At 43.6% G+C, this 21,885-nt stretch overlaps 1 protein-coding gene across 1 annotated transcript in view; it reads right to left on the reverse strand.

Moving 5' to 3' along the window:
* Nucleotides 1-234: 234 nt before the first annotated feature.
* Nucleotides 235-21,885, reverse strand: part of FTO (FTO alpha-ketoglutarate dependent dioxygenase) — a 308,362-nt gene continuing 286,711 nt past the window's right edge. The window contains exon 9 of the mRNA XM_045989037.1: nucleotides 235-392. Coding sequence (XP_045844993.1) covers nucleotides 278-392 — 115 coding nt within the window. The 3' untranslated portion in view covers nucleotides 235-277. The remainder of the gene's footprint in view (nucleotides 393-21,885) is intronic.

Below are 21,885 nucleotides of genomic sequence, written 5' to 3' on the forward strand. Positions count from 1 at the left end.
ACGGTCATCCAGGGGACATCCATCTTCTGATGCCCTTTCTTGCAAGAAACCAGATTTCCCTTTGTATCACCAGCCCGTCGGGCAGCACATTTCAGGGGGATTATGAGACGCCCTCCACCTTCCTCGTGCGTCCTGCAGGAGAGTCCGTGCAAGCGATAATCCCCTAATATGCCATGCCTGTCACTTCCCATTTATTGGTTTCAGGCCCTGGATATTTTCATAATTTCCATTTAGCTGGTGTGGCCCCAGAAGTGGAGACATCCTGGGAGTCACAGTCTCAGGACAGCCTTACCTCTGACCCCGTGGACTCACAGGGGAGACCAGGGCGCCAAAAAGTGAATTCTCTCCTGAGGGTCTTGGGTCTACGCAGCGGGAATCCTTCTCCCTTCGGCCTTCACAAGAGACAGAAAAAGGTAACGGAAGCTTTTCATAGCAACACAGGTCTCGGGGAATTGCCGGGCAGGGTGCGGTTCCTAATAAGGGGAGAACTCGCTTCAAGTTTAGCAGGATTTTTCTACAAGAAAGTAATAAGACCCTCGATTGTGTTAAAAAACACTTTAATGAGGAAAATATCCTTAAATGATGGTGCTTTACATTTTTTAAAAATGCTTTTGTACAGTACTTCATTTACTAATATTTGTGTAACTCAATGTAGAGGTATATTAAGGGGAGTAATCGCAGCACTTTCCTTCTTTAGAACTAAATAAAACACCCACCTCAGGCCCATTCTCCCTTTGTGGATGGCTCAGAACAGTGTTCAGCTTTCTAAAGTATTCTCTGTTGTTCAAATACAATCTAGACATCTTCCTAGGGCCTTCCTTCTGACTGTTCCCACGTGCTTCCTATTCCTCTATGGGGTCAAGCCCATTCCCACCTCAGGGACTTTGAACTTGCTGTTCCCACTGTCAGAAGCACTAACTTGGTGTCTTCACAGGGCTGTCTCCCTCTTGAATTTTGGATCTCAGCTTTAGTGTCATTTCTCAGAGACACCTTCTTTCAAATCTCTAACCACTACTCAGGCTTCTACCTCATCATTCACTTTCTGAAACGATCTTCTTTATGACTTTATTTAGCAGTGGTCCCCCGCACTGGAATGTTAAGCTCCAAGAGAACTTGGAAATACTACAAATTCAGGGTAGATTTCTCTGTGTCCCTAAAAACATCTACAATTGGTTTCAAATAATTGATGTGTCATATTTTCTTTAATTCAGTAGAAAGTCTTTAATCTGGTTAGCGTAACTGAGATTTTTACCACATAAATGACTTTTCTTCGTCCTGTTCAGATTTCAAAGCCATTGACGGAACCTCTCCTTTGGAGTGAGTCTAAGGAAATTCACCACATTTGACTGGTGTTGACTCACAGCTGTTATTATTGGAAAGAAAAGAATATTAATAAAAGGTCAAGCCACTGCATCTCATGTCCCTCATGGAATTATTTTTAAGTCAATTATTTCACTGTTGGTATTAAAGCAGTTCACTCGCTAGGTGTGAACTCTGCTTTGAACTGAGGTTTCCTCAAGTTCCACCAAATCCCCGTTTAATGCAGCTGCAGAGAGGACAGTCTCTGTGCAACCGTGGCCAAGGTAGGCATCGGGGGTCCCATGGCTCAGGCACTGACCAGCCAGCACCCATGGCAATCCTGCACACCAGGGACCAGCCCGGGGCCAGAAGAAAGGAAGTTTAAATGAGAACAGGCAGACTGGAATTCAGTAAGGAAAACAAAGTCCTCCAGGCAGTGAGACGCCTACTAGGTGACTAAAGACATGACAGGAATGTCTGCAGAGCTTACAACTGGGATAAACCGTGGCTAATCCTGTAGAAGCAAAAAAACGATACTTGCCTAACCATCTCCATCCCCGTGTTTCTGGCCCCATCTTGGCCTAGTTTTCTTGCCTCTCCTCTACCCATCAGCTGGGAAGCGAAGAGTCCTGTGTTCGGGGAAGCAGAGGTACCTCAGAAATTGCTCTCGACAACTTGTCCTCTTCAACAGGCTCACTAAATGATGCCTTCTTGAAGCCCCAGCAGAAGAAGCAGTGTGACCAGGAGGGCCCCCTTTTTGCGGTGGGCCCCCCTGCTCTCACAGCCCTGCTGGCTACTCTTGTCCCTGACTGCTGAGAGGGCAGGTTAGAAATCCGACAGCATTGAAGAGACTGCATTTTCTCCCCTGGTTCTGCGGTCTGAGGTAGATAGTGAAATTTGGGGCTGGAGGGGCGAGGGGCTGGTTCCTGGGAAAGACACAGTCCAGGTTGAGCGCCATCTTGGTGCTTCCGGTATGGCCGTGGAGAGAACTTCGCTGAGAGCCGTCTACTTTGTTTTAACCAAGTTGTGCCTCTACAGACCTGAACTGTTCTAGGTTTCCGCTACCTGTTCTGAAGCCCATGGGCGTTAAGTTACATGATGTGACTTTCTTCCCAACTCCTAGATCCTTCTATACTTGTGCTTGAGGACATCTTATCCTCTGACTGTCTTTGTGGGTCATTTTTCTGAGGCCAAAGCCTCTGCTCAGCCCCTACTGGAATGCAGCTGTAGCCATACATTGAGGATTTCGTTCTTAATGTGTTCACTGCTGGAATAAAAGTTCCAGCTGTGCCCCAAATATATGTGCCTTACCTTGGCAAGAGTTCACTTCCATGAGCAAGAACATGGTGCGTACATGTTCAAGTAGCTCTAAGATGAGGAGAAGTAGAGCCAGATGTAGTCTTATCAAATGTGCTCCCTAAAACTCTAAAACTAATTTGATGGCAGTATTAAGGAAAATTTAAAGTTATACATAAATCTACCGGTCTAACAAACCCAGTTAACATCCACATGCCTACCTAATTTTTACCTATTTTTGTATCTCAGGGCTACCTAACCACGATTTTGCTGTTCTCATGTGACGGTACGTTGGAAGCAGTTCCCCACATATTTCTAGGTTGTCTTCATAAACATCACTTGTGTTTTCTAGAGCAGAGGAATCTATACAACCAAAATCCAACTATGTAAGTGAGGGATTATAAATATACATTCCTTGTTATTCCAAAAACTTCTACGCAATTGCAAAAAAAAAAAAAAAATAACATCGGAAAGCTCAGATATGGCAAAAGCAAGGTGATGGAGCGATGCATTAGAAGCTCTGACCTAAAAGCACGAGCACGGGACACGGTTAACTCGCTTTCGAACCTCTGGAAAATTCATCACTTTCCCTTTGAATGAGCTTCCTTAATGGGACACAGAGGGTAGGGCTGGGCAAACTTTAAAATCCTTTCCTGCTCTAAAATTTTATGTTCGTTCCGTAAAGCAGCTTTATTGTGAGGAATACGAAGAATCGCAGGTACTTCGCCTTACTCCCTGAAGGTGTGGTACGGTAGAAAAATCCAGACTTGTGTCCCCGCCTCCCCCTTTCTGGGAACTGACCTCTCCAACACGCACAGCTTCAGTGGCAGCTTCCTGGCAGCCATGTTTGTTCCGCGGGGCCCCACCCCCTAGCCAGAGGTGATGGCCCCAGAAGCGGGGGCCATTTTTCAGCCATGTGGACCAAAGATACAGCAGTTGGTGTGCTGCAAGAGGAAAGCAAGCAGACGTGCGGGGGGGATGCAGAAATCAAAGACAGACGACCTCCCAATCTATTCCTCAGATCAAGGTTGAGATATCCTGTATCCATAACAGAGTCCTACTAAAACAATCATGTCCCTTATTTCGCTGACAGAATATCTCACGTAACAAAGAGGCCCCATAGTTAACAGCCTTCATCAAGTGTCCTCTGCATTACTACACATCTAGATCTCTTGGTAATTTTAAAAGAAAGAAACAAAGCAGGAGTATTAGCTCTATGTATAGAACAGGAACTGGGGCAATGAGCTCATAAAAACCCAAACCAAAGAGAAATCCCCACACTCTGGCGCAAAGACGCTGTTAACTATTTCTGATCCTACAGCTATACTTTGCTTTATAGTGTGGGAAACCATGAGAAGGTTTCAGTGTTTTCAGAAATGAGCTCAATTCTGAATGAACTTGGATTTCTGGGCCAAAAAAAAAGGGGGGGGGCTCAAGGTTTTGAATTTTGAGTCCCCGATCTTCTCAATTCATTGCATTCTCAATGCTATGGCCTTGCAGTCCCAAGCCCCAAGAAAGGTGGACTGGTCTTTCGGTGTTTTCCCCTCAATCCGGCCCTAATGAATGCCCTCTTATGCATGCAGATGTTAACAGAGATAGGCAATACAGAGGCTAGGAACTGAGTCCAGCCAAAATGTTTAAAACATTAAAGAACTACATATTAGATTAGGTCTAATCTGGTAAATTTGGAATACTGAAGGGCAATAGGAACTTTAAAATAGGAGAGATGACTGAAAACATGAGCCTTTCCTTGTGCTTTGCCTTAATCCACTCACCTATCTGAAGGTCTAATCTACCAGGTTTTTAACTATATACCAGAGATATTTCCTTCACTCCTTGGGGGGAAAGAGTCAAGAAGGAATTGGTTCCATATGAAACAATGTGATTTTGCTTATATTTCTAAATTAAGGCTTTTGCAGCCCCTGGATGTGATAATTGTGTTTGTTCATTACACCATCTTCACCACCACTGCCAAGAAAAATCCCAACCTCAAAATCAAAAAATTAGAAAGGGAAAGAAATGTATTCAACATATAGTCAGCACCCAGGAATCCATGTACAACTTGCAGGAAGGAAGTGGCAGGGAGATTTAAAAATTCCTGGTAGCTCCAGCCATTTTAACTTAAAAAGCACAAACCTAAAGAATGTCCTTGGGTTTACGTGCCTCAAAAGTTTCCCAAGGTTTCCCATCAGTAGTAGTGAGCTGCTTTGTCAAAGAGCTCAAAGAGGTCTTGCCAAAAAAAAAAAAAAAAGCCTTTGCAACACACTGGGATACTACAATTAAGTGTTCTCCAATGGGCCTCAGCAGGACAGGCCATAATGGCTCCAACAGCAGCCCTTAAAACCTACCATGTCAATGAGCTCCCCCAAGCACAGGAATTTAGAGCTATGGATTAGACCTCTTAACCCTTCTCCTCCCCTCAAAATATCTTAAAGACCCTTTTCTCCCAGGGGAAGAGTCATTCTAGCCAGTGTCTAGTTAAGAGGTCTTTGTGAAGTCGCATTTAGACATAGTTACAGGACGTCCCATGAAGATTCTGCATTCAGCTGAGACCTCCCCTCATGTTGCCGTAAGCCCGACCGAAGGGCCAGAGCCACAGTGACCCTGCCGAAATGAGGCAGCGGCCTTGGTGGGGTCTCATTTCATCTCTGGACGTGAATGGCTACGTGGTCTTGGAAAGGACATGTGGTTTTTTTTGATGCTTTAATTTTTATACTAGTGTGGCTCCTTACCTTCCAAGTTTGTCTAAGGAATACCTTGGAACAAAAGACGAGGCTTTCACCAAAGAGTGTGTCTTGTTTTGGAGCAAAAAAATAAAGAAATTGACAAAATCAGATCTTGTTCCATTAATAAGGCACTTCCCGCTGAAGAGCGGTCACTTTGAGACGCGTGTGAGCTCTAGAGCGGTCACTTTGAGACGCGTGTGAGCTCTTTCAAACTGCGAGGAAGGAAAGTGCGGTCAGCTCTGCGTCTTCTCAACTCAGTGGTCACAGTAATAGAAAAAAGGATACTGAAGTAGATGATCCCAAGCTCTATACACTCAGCATGGTGACCATATACTACAATCTTGGAAGGGATTTACTTCTCCGATTTTGTGTTTCTGGTGCCTCGAGGTGTTTCATTCCCAAATCACACTCTGCTGATGGGGGCTGAGACCCTAACACACACAGCACAGATACCGGCTTATTATTACAAATTCATTCAAGCTCATTCAGGAGCAACCGGGAACTGAGACTATGAGATGATAAAGGATAGCACCAGAAGAATTAAAGAAACTTTCCTGGCTTGGAGGCCTCTCCAAGGTCCCACAACTACTAGAAAAACTCTTTTTGCCTGCTCTTATGTTCACACCACCCTTACCGGTTTCAAAAGCTCAGTACATCTCCCACCTGTGGTGGAGGTTCCAGGGCACAAAGCTGTCCACAGCCTTGGGGAGAAGTTTTTGGATAAGGACTGTTACAGAACTGGAAAGGGTTATTTCCTAATAAAAGCTTCCTCCTTCCACTGCATTCAGACAAACAGGCTATGTTGAGATGGCACTGTAAGGTACCTTTTTTTGGCAAAAAAATTTCTATCACTTTTTTTTTTAATAGTAAGGGAATTCTTTTCATTCTAGAATCATAAAAAACTCTTAAACTTGGGTGTAAGATGGAAAAGCAACTAGATCTTTTTTTTAGGAAAGTACTGTTGAGAGCAGCTTTATTTCCTTGTTAGGCAAACATCTGCTTTCCCAGAGAGAGGTCAGTCCATGTTTATCGTAAGCCCTATTTAAAAAGGTGAATGCAAGCTTTCACATACAGCCCATTTGGTAAAAGGAGAAATGATTAGTGTCTTTAATTTTTTATTTTCAGATCGTAACTGATTTAGAAATTTGGCAAGCACGGCTATGCCCTCACAAAGTGGGGGCAGGTCCTGGCCGCACCCCTTTAATCCTCTCCTGGCTCAGAAGTGATGCCGAGGTAGCGATGACGCGTGCGAGGCGACACCGTATTGCACAGATCCCAAGCCACACGCTCCAAGAGCTGTGAGGAGTTAAAAGGAGATTCACCTGGGGGTGCTTGGGTGGCACAGTCAATTGAGCATTCCACTCCTGGTTTTGGCTCAGGTCACGGTCTCGGGCTCGTGAGATTGAGTCCCGCTATGGGCTCCACGCTCAGTGTGGAGTCTGCCTGGGTTTCTCTCTCCCTCTGCACCACCCCCGTCCCAAATAAAAAATAAATCTTTAAAGGCAATTCGTCTATTAAAAAGTCACATTGCTTGGGGCTCACAGGACTTAGTCATGTCCGACCACATGGGACTTTCCCAACTCTCCAGAATGGGATGAGTGCGTGTTCTATAAAGACAGTTTTATGGCTAGGACAGCTGAATGCGCTTAACTCAACCTCTGCCCACATCTAGATTTCGAGATCTGGGTAACGGGCTTGGCTTTGGTTTCCCTCACGCTTCAGACTTGAAGGTGTTTGCCCCGAGACTTCCCAGCTCCAAGGCCTCACCTTCATTTCTCCGTGAGACATAAAGCGGCCAATTCTTCAAAGATTACCTAGGCTTAGTCACATCACTGAAGAAAAGCACGAGTTCTCCAAAGACAATAGTATCTCTGTGAGCAGGTGGAAAAAAGTCAGTCCGCCAATGACAGGCCATTGGCACCTTGTCAGTTTCTGAAAGCCAAGGTGATGTAAAAAATCTTTTAACCGAAACAGAACGAAGGGGGAATCTGGTGGTCAGCTGCTGAGGGCACAAACAAGCCCTTAACTACAAGCCCCGTCAGAAGAAAGTCAAGGTGATCACTAACCCACAATACAAGAGCAGAATCCCTAAAGTATTTGGAAATCTTTTCACTTTCAATAGCTGGCTTTGTGCTTCAGCTATGATTATACCTGAGGCCACTGAGTTGACACAAAGAGCAAATAATCTTTCCCAAGGTAACTCTGTAATTTTCACAACCAGGAGGATGTCAAGGCTGTGTTTCTTTCTTTGCATTTCAGGTCTTGCCCATTGCGATTTACGGGGCTAGATCCTTAACACTCTGCCCTATGCTCCCGGAAGTGGGGCGCACACGATCCCCTCTCAGCAAACGTCCATTTCCTTTGAGATCAGTGTACCACCCTTGACTCCTTCCTCTTCCTCATCCCCATAACCCATTCTCACATTAGAGGTCCTTCAAAATTCCTATTTGTCTTCTGTTATCACTGCTCTGCCAGAATGCAGGCCCACAATACCTCCCTTTAGGAACCAGGCTTGTCTCTAAATACGACCCTTTAAATGAGAACAACCCAAATCCATGCCCATCCTGCCTCCAACTAATCTTCCCTAAAATATCTCTGGCATGATGTCACTTCTCAGCTTTGGAAACCGCTGAAGGCCTCCCAGAACTCGGGCATCTCTTAGTACTTCCCACACATTTGGTCTAATATTCTTGAAGATTCTGTCTCGGTCAGACACACGGGGAACTTGGTTTATACTCTCTCACTCTGCTCCTCATAATAAAGTCTACCTAACTGAAAGGTCCTTTTCCCATACAATGGTCTATATCCTGCCCTACCTGAAATGTATCTTTTCCCTGAAATCTTACCTGTGTAGGTTGAAATGAACCTACCATCTGAATTTGGAACTGACTCATGAAATGACCACCTACCCTAGGTCTCTGGCATTTTCTCAGAAGTCTTTGCGATTCATGGGAATTTTTCAATTTTATGCCTTTATTTCAATTCTAATCTAACATAATTTCTTTACCAATTACCTAGACCAGATTTTTTCTTTGGCACTGCCATTTCAAAACTGAAAAGCATTTTTACAGAATAATACTTCAGTTCAGAATTCACCACTGGGGTCTATGAGACCCTACTGTCAGAAGGGTCGAAGAACGTTTTTCTTCTCCAAAAAATCTGTAAATGCATCTGACAGTCGTGTATAGTCATGTGACCTACCTTCCCTAGCATTGTCTCAAACTGTTATTTCCAGTTTTATTTTCAGGTTTTTTTATGTTTTATTTTCCCAGACAGACGGTAAGCTCTCTGGGGACAGGAATCCTGCCTGAGACTACTATGGGTTCCTGAGGCACCAAACATAATCTTTCAAAGAGCAAGTGATTGGTCAAAATTGGTCGGTCTGGTTTTGACTATACGGGCTTGATCTGACCCACACCGGATGGCGAGATGGGGGTGGGTGACAGCGAAGACAGAGTTTCACTAGATATCAAACTGAAAATCACACGAAGGCAGCCCTGAAACTGTTCCGATGTCCCTTATCCTCACTAGGGTGGCACCACTCAAAGGCCTTTCCCACACGGTCATGGAGCTCCAAAACAACGCTTTTCATACAACAAAGGTTTTTATTATTCTTTTTTTCCAATTAGACAATAAAAACTGAGCCTGTTTATTACTGCCGGTACTAAAATTGAAATACTTCTTTCTCATAACTGGTAAAGAGGTACTAGAGTAAAAAAGGGTGTTGAATCCAATCTATTCTTAATGTTTCTGGCAATTCCTTGATCTGTGTTAATATCATGCTAATGTATGTAGAATTTTAGAAGAATTCTAGAACATTCCTCTCCTGTATGAACGGAATGATCCTGTCTGTCGTCCTAGACTTCATTAGTAGCAGAATGAAGGCAGAGGGAAATGTCAAGGAGGCAGGCTTAGAAGGAACAGAGAACCTCAGAATGGGATTTCCCCACTTGAGAACGGAGAGGACCGGAAGATCATTTGGCCTCTATCCACACCCAGCGCTTGTTTGATGACCTCAAGTCTCTCCTCACGTAAGCATGCAGAGTTGATTTATATGAATTTGCAAAGTTTACTTTAATGCATTCGTTAAGAACTCGGGCAGCAGTTGACAGCAGAAGCCAGCACAAAGGAAGCCGTGGATTTATTTGCTAGAAGAAAGAAACTTCTTTAACTGGTGCCTTTCCTCTTGTTGTTCCTTAGAGACAGGAACGGATGGGAGCAACCGAGGAGCACTATGGCCCAAGCCTGTGACGAATGGGAGCTCATCGTGGTTCAGTGAACGTCATTCCTCTCTTCATCACAAAGAGAGACCTTTGGAGCTTCGTGGAAAGCCAAAAAGTCGTGGCTGGGAAATCCTATGGATTTTACAAGCTGGGGACAGATAAATACATAAACAAATACAGACATATTTTGCTATGTAAAAGTTCATCCCAGAGAAGGTGCTGGAATTATGGAGGAGAGTAGGAGGGGAGTTACAGGGGCAGATGACGAAGACTCTGCCAAACAACTTGCCCTTATGCCTCATGTGTCAACAACAACAACAAAAAGAGAAGGGACGGGGAAGGAAGATCTAGAAGGAGAAGACTAAAGCTACGGCAAAGGCAAAAGCTTTTCCTCAGCCGCCAACCATTCTCTGTTTAGGCGCTACTGCATGTTCAGCATGAAAGTTAATTAACACACAGCCCACCGCTGCCTGGACCGCCTTACATAATTACACCTAGAGTCTAATTAGGTGACTCTCCGCCGTCCCCTGTCTGAATCACCCAAGCTACAAATCTCTCGAAGTGTGGCTAGCATTCACTTAGTAAGGACTGTGACATGCCTGTGAAATGGGAAAGTTGTCACTTCCAACACGGCAGACGCACTAACAGCCTAAGCGAGTTTCTCCATACGCTTTGCTCGCGGAGGCTAAAATTTGAGAGAAGTAGCACCTTCCTGGATTCTTCTGGATTTTCTTGTGGCGTGGTCCACAGAGGCCACAACAGCATGCCAGGGAGAGTTCTATTTTGTGGATGACAGTGTCAGGCAAACATCCACTGAGGTCTTTGTGGTGTCGTCCATTTAGTTTTAATAGGGTGAAACATTCTTAATACTGACTTGCTGTGAGTTGATGGAATTATAGGAAATCTAGATATTTTTTCCCCCTTGGAATTTTCCAAGCTTCCTAAAATGAGGACCTATCTTTGTGCTAATGTAAACCTAGGGGAGGAGAAGGAATAGACCAGTTAAAGCGTCCTCCATAAAATAATCCCATTCTTAAGTTTCTAACAGTAACTCATGAGCGACTAACATGCCATCTATGTAGTGTAACTTGGTATTTTGGAATTTTATCCCAGAACTTGAAACATTATGTACAGTAAGATATTAATCTACAACTAGAGCTTCCATTTATATAATCAAATTGAATAAATGAGCAAACTAGGCTGTAAATTGCCCCCAAGAACATGCAACTCTGCCAAGTAGAGTTTAGAGGTGGGCGACACAGAGCTGTAATCAATAACACTGAATAATCTGCTATGTTTCTTTTTTTTTCTCTGACCACTATTTGCAAGGGACGTGATGAATCACCCTTGAGATTCATCACTTGGCTTGGCACACCTTTGTTTACAGGTGAAAATGACAAAGGGAACACCGGGTCCCCAATCTGTTGATCACCTGGGCAGAAGGGTCACAAGAGAACTCTACCCAATGTTTTCTGAAAACTGGTGGGAGGGAGGATGGGTGGCGGGGGGGGGGGCGGGGGGGGGTAGTGAGAAACAGGTCTTAATTGGTTGCAAGGCCTGGATCCATCGCTACCATCAGCGATGTTACCCAACCAGTGGGCCCAGCCAAAGGGATCAGAAACAGGTCTACCATTGCCAAGTTCACACTCTGCCTGCAGCAACTGTCAAATAATGACAGATTAGACAAATCTGATCGCTCTATCAAAACATTCATCTCAAATCTTGATTAGTAAGCCTATTGAATTATGATTAATTCACAAGGGTGCTGCTGACAGATAAGATACTATATCTGACAATGTGTACTAGTTGCTTTGCCTGAAGCCAAAAAAAAGGGGGGGGGGGGCGGAAAACAAAGCAAAACACCAACTCCTCAAGTTGCTAGTAAAATAAACAGTATCAAGTACAACACACCGAGAAGGATAATGAGGCGGCATGCCCCTTCTAATTTGATAAAGGGCTCATTTGTGCGAACCCAGCCTTGATACAAAAGACAAGAGGAATTTAGGGAAATACACCGGGGACAATATACTGCGAACAAGTGAACCCCGGGGGCACTCTGTCGCCTTTTCCACAAAGAGTGTGGAAGAGAAGGCAGCTCGGGACTGCTTCCGGAGGCGTCACCCTCAGTTTGGGTGTCATCCCAGCCTCGGGAGCCAGAGGCAGAGCAGAACCCGCCTGTCTTTCTCAACGTTACCCTCCGATCCCTCTCCTTGTCTCTGGGATGAAGACATCCGCGCATAGAAAGGGTCAGCGGCAGACCTAACTCTCGGGGATTGGCAGAAGGTGGACTGTTTCGGTCATCCCTTAGGGGCTGAAGTGAGGAGAAGGAGAGAAGGGAGTGGCACGCGTGTGTTTTGTTTCCTTACAAAACAGAGTAAAAAGGAGAATTTTTTTTTTTTTATTTGACAGAGATCACAAGTAGATAGAGAGGCAGGCAGAGAGAGAGAGAGAGAGAGAGGGGAGCAGGCTCCCTGCTGAGCAGAGAGCCCGATGCGGCACTCCATCCCAGGACCCTGAGATCATGACCTGAGCCGAAGGCAGCAGCATAACCCACTGAGCCACCCAGGCGCCCCAAAAAGGAGAATTTTTACTTTTCTTGAAAAAAATTTCAAAAGCCAGTAAATACATTAAATATATATTTTTTTCTTTTTCTTTTACCTTTGAAGCCAAGAAACATTCAATCTGAGACACGTTACAGTTTAGTACTTCATGACTACATGACTCAGGAAAAACTAAAATAGCATCACTCATTCCCTTATCAGGCCGGCTTATCGGCCCTGAACCCAAACGTATCAATCAGTCCCCGTGCATTCTCAGCTTGGTCGATCCTCCAAATTCAGCTGTGGTTGTTGCTGGGGCATGGGGGCGCACAGTGAGAGGATGCTAAGTACTCAAAATCTCATGCAATTTTAGATAGTATCATTATCTTTTGCCGACCTTATGATTTTACCGAAAGCCTAATGTCCTATAATCATGTTTCTCTTTAGCTAGTATTAACCTTTCAGTGACTTCTCTCTTCCCTCTCTCTGTCTCTCTCTCTCTCTCATAACTATCCTCTGTTAATCAATTGTGCACTGCAGATGGGGTCAAGGAAACCTACTTCCTCCTTTGATAGCCTCCAATGTTTCTACTCTTGGGGATAAAAGTGCTTTAAATGGAGTTATATTCTAGGAAAATCAATATATGATTACTGCAAAGATTTGTATTGATTGTCCTGTTGCATTGCAAAAAGGCTAAAGAAAAATGGCACGGCACATTTCCCTTCAATTCCTGTTCTGCAGAGTTTGTGGTGAATGTTTTGGGCAAGGAGAAAATGTTGGAACTTTATTTAATGACCTAAAGTTTCCATCATTCAATCCGCTCACTTCTCTCCCTACCCTAGGAAATGCTTCATTATCGCTCTCCTGGCTGCTTACTGGTCATGCAGGGACCAGCAGGACAGTTCCAGGACCTGAAGACTGTCCACTTCAGCAAAGGGGGCTGCGCCGGAAACTGCTGGTTGCTTTCCTGATATCTGCTCTCCTCTTCTCCCTCCCTATGGAACCCTGATTTTTCTGGGAGTAGCAAGTTACCCGACTGAAAAATATTCCTGTTGCCTTTATCAATGGGGGTGACCAAGTGACTGTATTGTAGCTAATGGAATCTAGGCAGAGACTGTTGGGTAGGGCTTCTGGGGAAGCTCCTTACAAGGGGGACAGAGGTGACTCAAGGACCAGGCACATTTGCCCTCCCTCCCTTTCCTCCTTCTTACCAGTCATGTATATGACCTGTTAGGAGCTGTCGTGGTTCTCTTGTGATCACGAAGGACGTCTGAAGAGAGAAGCCATGCCACGAGGAGGACAGAGCAGAAAGACTCAGGGAGCTGTGAACACTGGTGATGGGGGGATCCGTAATGGCCCTATTCTTTGTGGATTTCTTTTCCATGGAGGAAACAGAAATCCCTCTGAGGTCAAAGCCACTGCTCTTCAGGTCTATGATATCTGCAGCCAACTGTGAAACATTCCTCTTACAAAATGCCTTCTTATGTGGGCCCTCGGTGTCATCCTGAGTAATTAAAAAGTAGTTACTGCCAAGGTTAATGTCCTAGGCAATGGCCCGAGTGGTCCAAATACTTCCTGGTGTCTGTAAGCCACTTAGTTGTTTTCTAACTATTACTGCAGAGGAATTACTATAGTAATATGGTCTTCTAAGAAATTCAGTGTACCTTTGTTAACTTCAGCGGCCCCGCATCCTTTTCCCCTTCTTCCAGGACGAGGGTTCCAATCTTGTTTGGGGCAATGTCTTCCCCCAGGACTGTGCAGTCTTAGTGGGACTGTCGTCAAGGTGCTATGGTGTCCCCTAGCCGAGAGGCGGGGCCCTCTTGAGTGGAGTAGGGCTCACTCCTTCCCATTCTGGCACCCTGTGAGTGTCTGTGTTTTCCCCGTCTGGCTCCTTGGAGCTGCACTGCTCCCTCTCCTGTTGACTTACTCTTCTCTGTGGCCACTGTGAACAAGACCCTACCCTCCCAGAGGAGAACCTCCTGCTCTCCTGCCTTTCCCCAACCCCCCACCCCCAAGCATTACTTTCTGTTGCTCGCAATCCAAGAATTCTAACACAGAGCTTATCATCAGAAGGGAACATAAGGGATCCACATTCCTTTTGTTTAAAAGAAGGTCTCAAGGAAGTAATCTCTAGCCTCTACCTTGGGTCGCTACTGCCCAGCTGGGGGCGGTCTGACCAGGGGCTCCGTGGTCAACCGGAGCACGCCGCTCCGACTCCCTGCTTTGGACAGTGCTGTTCTCAACCCTGCCTGATGGACCAGATGCATCTCATCAAAACCATCTCATGGAATAATACCATTAGTTACAGTGTTTCTTTGAAAATGTATAAACTTGAAGTCAATTTTCCAGAATGAAGGAATCCAGGAAACCCGTTCTTTGTCTTCCTTAAAGACCAACAAATAGCTGCCATTATTTCTTGCAGAGGCCGGTTCCTGTAAGTGTGGGGTGGGGGGCTTGGATTCTCACACAGTACAAGAATCACAGGATCAGTATCCCAGAAGTCTAAGGCTTCAAGGTCATTTAGATTGTTTTGGGATTAGAGACATTAATAATTCTTTTTTAAATTGTATTTATTTATTGGGGGGGGAGCACAGGGGGAGAGGAAGGGTGGGGAAAAGAATTTGAAGCCAACTCGGCAGAGTCCAACCTGGGGCTTGATCCACGACTTTGAGATCATGACCTGAGCCGAAACCAAGCCAGACACGTAACCGCCTGAGCCAGCTTCTACTCTACAGCTAGAATGCTCATTACTGCCAAGTTCTTCCTAATGGCTCACTGTGCCCAAGCAATGTGAAGTTCTCACTCGGTGCGGGTAGAAGTTGCTTGTGGAGCCTACGGACTGCTCAGCTTCTGTGGATGACTACCACATTTCCTCTAAAGACTGTATCTTAAATAGAAAGTGATATTAAATTAGGAGAAAAATGAACCTGGAGTAAGAATAATAATAGCTAATCTTTTTTTTTAAAGATTTTATTTATTTATTTGACAGACAGATCACAAGTGGTCAGAGAGACAGGCAGAGAGAGAGGAGGAAGCAGGCTCCCAGCTGAGCAGAGAGCCCGATGTGGGGCTCGATCCCAGGACCCTGAGACCATGACCTGAGCCGAAGGCAGAGGCTTTAACCCACTGAGCCACCCAGGTGCCCAATAATAGCTAATCTTCACGGAGTACTTCCTATGTGATAGGCAGTCTTCCCCAGATTATACATATATGAAGAAATATAATACTCAGAACGATCCATGAGCGTACCCCCATTACTAGCCCCTTTCTTCAGCTGGGGAGTAACGAGGTTCTGGTGAGGCAGAGGGGTTAAGGAACTTGCCCAATATCGTTTAGTTTAGAAATGGAAGAGCCAGGATAAATCTCAATGTTACCATGATGAAATTATATATTCCTCCAACCCTGCTTGCTGTAGGCAATTATCAACTACTATAAACTAGTCCAGGAACCCGTTTTAGTAATGTGGGGCAAGAAGCCATGCAATGTTTACACGTCTTGCTTAATAGTTACGCTTCTAATAATGTTTTCCAAAGAAACGCTCTAAACGAAAAAGAAAAAAAATCTAAAGAAATTTTTATTGCAGTAATATTTGTAATGGTGAAACTGAGTGGAAGTAACCCAACTTTTTAATAACGGGGAATGATTAGGAAAAAAACAGTATACAAACTTAATGAATTATTGTCATTAAAATGCAGAGTAATTATGAAGCAACATGGGAAACACTTTGGTATTAAATTTAAAAGCAGGATATAAAATTATATGTATGCGCCCTCAACAATTAAACCTAAATCCAGTAACGGATTCCTATAGCCCGTGGCTAGAAATTGACTTTCAAAATGAAAATAATCTGCGTTAGGAGAGTGGGACTCCAGTGAGGAAGAGGAATGGCCTGAAGTTTCCACTGTCCCCGGATGCTTCTGGATCTTGACGGGGAAAGCCTATCATTTTCCCTTCACTGCAGATTAACCAAAAAGCTACGAAGGAGGGGAAGCTTAGCAACGCGAGGCTCTTTATCCAGTCAAGGTAAATGAAGTTCGGCTGGTCAGGAGGGTAAATGAGATTAGTTATGGGCTCCAGGTCACCCACTCATGGAGGTCAGCGAGTGTGAGATTATTATCCTTGGTAGAAGAGCAGCAAAATAGCATTAAGGAATAAATTAATGAAAAAGGTAGAAGATTATTTGAACTAAAGCCCTAATCAGTTTAGAGATTTCACTCAACTGCTCTGCTGGCCATCAGTCAGGCTCACAAAACAAATATGCTTGTTCTCTTAAGTAATTCCAGGAGATCTCCCTTTCTTGCTTCAAAGACATCCAATCTAAGGAAAGTCATGAATAAAGTTACTCCAGTTTGCTGTTACACGCGTACAAAACCTACTGAAGCATTAAGGGGCATGCTACCAAAATAGTAAAGCAGACTACTTATACCAGATGCATAATTGCTAGTCCTGTCTGGCCTCTGATTCCGAATGGAAGGAACATCATTCCATATCCATTCAGAAACACTGAATTCACCAACAGGCAAACTGCATATTTTATTAAATAAACACAAAGTAGGAGATAATGACATACATTTGTTTTCATTACAAGGAGTAATGCAATATTTCTCCAAGGCTTACTGCATTAGCATTTCTTGCCACGTTTCAAATGCCTTTGAACTTTCTGAAAAGCTACATCTGTTAGCTCCCGTGTATACAGCCGAAAGTTACCAAGTGAATTAAGTTTTAATATAAATTGCTTTGTTCACTATTAAGATTGATGTCGGACACACTGTACTGTAAGTTGCAAACTGCAATTACAATTCGTTGCAATTATCTTCGGTTGTTAATAGCACAAGATAGCATGTCACTTTCTACCAAGTGTATAATTTATCATTTGTGGGTTGTTGTTTTTTTTTCCGTGAACTCTTGTGGTATTCCAAACGTATAATCTTGTTGTATTTATTTCCCAGCGGCCCAACAAAATGCACAGCAAGTGCTGACTAGAACAAACTAAAAAGCACGATTATTGACAAGCCGTCACTTGAGCGGTAATGAACATTCTGCCTCCACTTTCACCTCAACAAACCGGCAGCTTTAATTTATGATAAAGCAAAGGAGAGGCAACCTCCAGGTTTATTATACCCTCAGTGCTGTTTCAAATAAAGTAATTAGAAGGTCAAGAGACAGGTCTGCAAAGCCAAATATAAATGCAACCCTTCTGCACCGACATTAAAAAAAAAAAAAAAAGGCTCGTGTGTTCAAAGAGCATTTTATCCATCTTTCTTCTCCAAAGCGGGGCAAGTCAATTTTTTTTTTAATACTACCGTAACCAATCATAAACAGCGGCAGCTCCCCTCCTGCTCTCTCTAATTTGCTCCATATGGGCGATGAACAGCACACCTCAGCGATGCTGTCCTTAGAACACAACGAGCTAGTCCAAAAAATAAAAGACAACAACAACAACAAAAAAAACTGCTTTGAATTATAAACTCAGGACAGGTGATTAGGAATTTTATTATTATTATTTTTTTTTTAAATCAAGAACAAGTGAACATGTGAAGCGGTGAAAAGGTTTTGGAGAACAACGTTACGGTAGTCCACAAATAAGTTTTAAAATTCTTACATTTTACTTAAAAAAAAAAAAAAGTCCTCAAAAAAGACACCCGAGGGAAAGGAGCTGACTTGCAGAAAAATTACCCTTTCAATATACTTTGTTTTCAGTGATGAAAGAAACAATTATTCTAAGGAACTGTCTGTAGCATCATGTACTTCGTGTTAAAGGTTTCTAGTTTTGCTTACACTGTAGTCTGTGTTTATTTTCCTCTCTCTACTCTGTTTCTCTCACAGAACAATGACACCATGCTAAAACCCCTCCTAAAGGCCGTGAAACCCCATGGACCTTGACTTTCTACATAGTCTGCCCTCTGAGAAGTAAGTTAGACAATTTTAAGGATAACGTGAACTCTTCTAAGCCAGCTGCTTTCAAACATTTGGATCCAAGGATTACTTGAGTAGGAAATAATGTCCCAGGAATCCAGTCTGTTTGTCCCCATTGGCCTATGTTTCAAGCCCTTCTCCAGGCCCCTACACAAAAGGCAGGGGTAGGGAGGATGGAAGGTAGAAAAGGGAAGGAAGAGGAGCCAGAGAAGGAGGGAGAGAAGGTGAGGGGAAGGAGACAAACTCAGAACTCAACTACCTTCTGCACAGGTAGCAAAGGTACACGTCATGGGTTATATATTTGAAAACCAGTTTTAAAGAATTTTTAAAAAATTATTTATTTGACAGACAGAGATCACAAGTAGGCAGAGAGGCAGGCAGAGAGAGAGTGAAGCAGGTTCCCCGCCGAGCAGAGAGCCTAACGCCGGGCTCAATCCCAGAACCCTAGGATTATGACCTGAGCCGAAGGCAGAGGTCCCAACCCACTGAGCCACCCAGGCACCCCCTCCCCTTTTAAAAAGATTTTATTTATTCATCAGAGAGAGAGAAAGAGAGAGCACAAGCAGGCACAGTGGCGGGCAGAGGCAGAGAGAGAAGCAGGCTCCCTGCCGAGCTAGGAGCCCAATGTGGGACTCGATCCCAGGATCCTAGCATCACGACCTGAGCCGAAGGCAGTGGCCTAACTGACTGAGCCACCCAGGTGTCCCTGGGTGCCCCTCCTTTTTTTTAAAGATTTAAAAAAAAAATTTTTTTATTATTTGAAAAACAGCTTTAAAAAGACGAACCTTCCAGAATGATAGGAGTGATTCTTGCTGCCATAACCAATAAAAAAGTAAGCGATTGGAGGCTACTGTGTTCACCTTCATCCACCTCTTCTGGGACCTGTGGCATACAGCCTCCAAAAGCCTTTCTGAAGTGGCATTCTGATGTCTAATTTTTGCTTCGAGTAATCCTTTATCACTGTCTTTTCAAGTAGTCGGTATAATTACACTGGATTACATAAGTGGTAGAAATGTATGTAATCTCATAATTAGAACATGTAATTGTCTTGTAAAAAACCTCACAAACCATAAAACAAAAAGTATACAGGTACAGTAGGTGGGGTGTTTTGTTGCATTTTGTGTCTTCACCCAGAATTACGACTGAAGCGATGACTCCATCATGGCATTCTCAGAAATGGGGGTATTTTGGACTTTCATCTACTTGGCTAAAGGAACGGGCAGGTTTGATCCAAGATCACCTTGATGTCTCGGGTGCCAAAAAAATATTTGCAAGTCAGGCATTAATAAAAAGATAGGATCTGTACCTTATGATTCAACTGTGTACATGAAATGCAAAAGAGTGCTGAATCTCTCAAGTATGCAGTAGCTCGGCTGGTTTCTTCAACCCAGGGGCGTGTTTTCTACATTGCTGCTCTTTTTTTTTTGAACTAAAATGTAATGCTGATAATTTGTACAATTAGGGGGAGAATGAGTGGAGAAATAAAGTAGATTATTTTCAAAGCACTCTTTGAGGCAGTAATTCCAGCCCTTTCTCCAACAAGATAAAAACAAGAAGTATTTGATATGAATTCCTCAATCCTCACCCTTCCTTTCCCTGGTCTTTCACTGGAGGTGCTAATGAGCAGTGATATGTTCAAAATGCTGGGCTGTGCCATGGAATAAGATGCATGGAGCCTAGTAATTCAGGGAGAATTTTCTGTAAGCCTTCGGTCTCAGCAGGAACCCTGCAAGGGCTGGCTAGCTGGCCAGTCCTGACCAAACAGGAATTCTCTAGCAGAAAGCCAGCTCTACTTCTTTCCCATATGAGAACTATATACAAAAGGTTTCTAAAAATAGAAGAGATCCTGGTTTTTATCTTTGGGGCATAGCACCGAGGCAGGTTTTTAGGAAAATGTAAGGGATGTAAGCACAGTCACAGTACATGAGGGCCTTAGGCAGAGGCCAAAGCCGAGGACTTGCATGTATCTAACCTGTAACCCTAACCCCGTACTACAGAATTCTAAATGGTTCTAAGAGTGTGCCAGAGACTGAAGAAAAAACTCAGGGTGTCTTGGTAGACACTACGGGTTACTTCCCCAACAACCACTCCCTTCTTCTTCATTGCTAACAGAGCCCTATTTTATTCATGTCTTCAACTCAGAGAAAATAGATGCCACTGCCAGCTCACGAGTAAATCTTGGGTAATAAAGCCCAAAATGGTGTTTCCATTTACCTTGGTAGGTTTCGGTCTAGCACTGCACATCTGACCCAGATACGGGCAATGAGACTGACTGGAAAGAAGGTCAACGGAGAATTTCTAGGGAGGATTTCCTCACTCTTGAGAGGGAGGCACTGGAAGAGTTGATCTCTTTCCATCTTTGTTGTTTCAACATCTGGATGTGATGCCTGGAGCAGCTGCAGCCATTTGAAACATGAAGGAAGCCAGCACGAGGGTAAAGGTTATGATGGTGAGCTTAAAAGAGAGGAATCCAGGTCTTGACTGACATCACTGGGCCTATGATCATATCACACCTACAGCTGTCCTACTTCTGACCTTCCTGTAACACGAGAGAATAATTGCCCGGTTTAAGCCAGTCTGAGTCAGAGCACAATTTGATACTATACCCTTTTGTCCATTATGGAGGGGTAACATTTATATTTTTAGCTAAATTATGGAAGGGTACCATTTATATTTTTAGCTCAGACACAAGCATGCCCACACATCTGAATTTAAATCTCATTCACTAAAATTAAGCTGGTATCTATATATTACTGGTGGGGCTTTTAAAATTGGTCTAATTCTTTGGGGGCACAGTTTGTCAATTTCTATTGAGAGTTATAAAGAAACTAATCAATTTTGATCTAGTATTTCACTTTTTACCTCAGGGCAATAAAAGCCAAAACATGGAGAAGTAGATACCTTATATTTGATGGAGTACTAGTCACACATGAAAAATGATTACTGAAATTGTGGGTAAAGTGAAAAAATTTTGACAAGTTAAAAAAAAAAAAAAAAAAAGAATACCATACAGTTGACTCTTGGTGGGGAGGGGCAGAGGGAGAGAGAATCTTAAGCGGGCTCCACGCCCAGCCCAGAGTCTGATCCCACAACCCTGAGATCCTCACCAAGCCCAAATCCAGACACTTAACCGACTGAGCCACCCAGGCGCCCCGTTATAAAGCTGACTCTGAAACAACATGGGTTTGAACTGTGAAGGTCCACTTCTGTGTGGTTTATTTTTGGGTAAATGCAACACTGTATTCTAAGTCTGTTCCTTATGATTTCTTAGTGTTTTTTTTTTTTCTAGAGCTTACTTTATGGTAAAAATACAGTATATAATAAATGTAACATACAGAATATGTGTTCAGCGACTGTTTATGGTATTGGTAATACTGGTAGACTCCAGTCAACGGGAGTCTATTTTAAGTTAAGTTTTGGGGGAGTCCAACATTCTACAGGGATTTGTGACTGTGCCAAGGATCAGCACTCCCGATCCCTGCATTGCTCAAGGATCAAATGTAATAATAACATGAAAACAACAATGACAGCAACCACAAAACTCAACATATGTGTATGTTTAAGAGTTTGGAATAAAACCTACCAAAAAACAGTTACAGAGTTGGCGTCATGGTTGGGGGTGTGGGGTGAGTTCTTTCCTTCCTAGTCTTACTCTTCCAAACTTCCTAAATTGAAAAAAATATATATATTCGCAATTTCCACACTACATTATTCAGCTGCTTAGTACAATTTATGGGCAATGCCGATTGAAAATGTCTAGAGACGGAGAGTGGGATAGCCTGGGGAAAAGACTTGAGGCAGATGTGGAAAGCTCATTAGTACCAAGATTTCTTCACAACTAGTTGGATTTTCTTTTAACTTCTGACTCTTTTCTTTCTTTAGTTT

The sequence above is a fragment of the Meles meles genome, chromosome 19 (assembly GCF_922984935.1).
Source record: "Meles meles chromosome 19, mMelMel3.1 paternal haplotype, whole genome shotgun sequence".
Classification (NCBI taxonomy): domain Eukaryota; kingdom Metazoa; phylum Chordata; class Mammalia; order Carnivora; family Mustelidae; genus Meles; species Meles meles.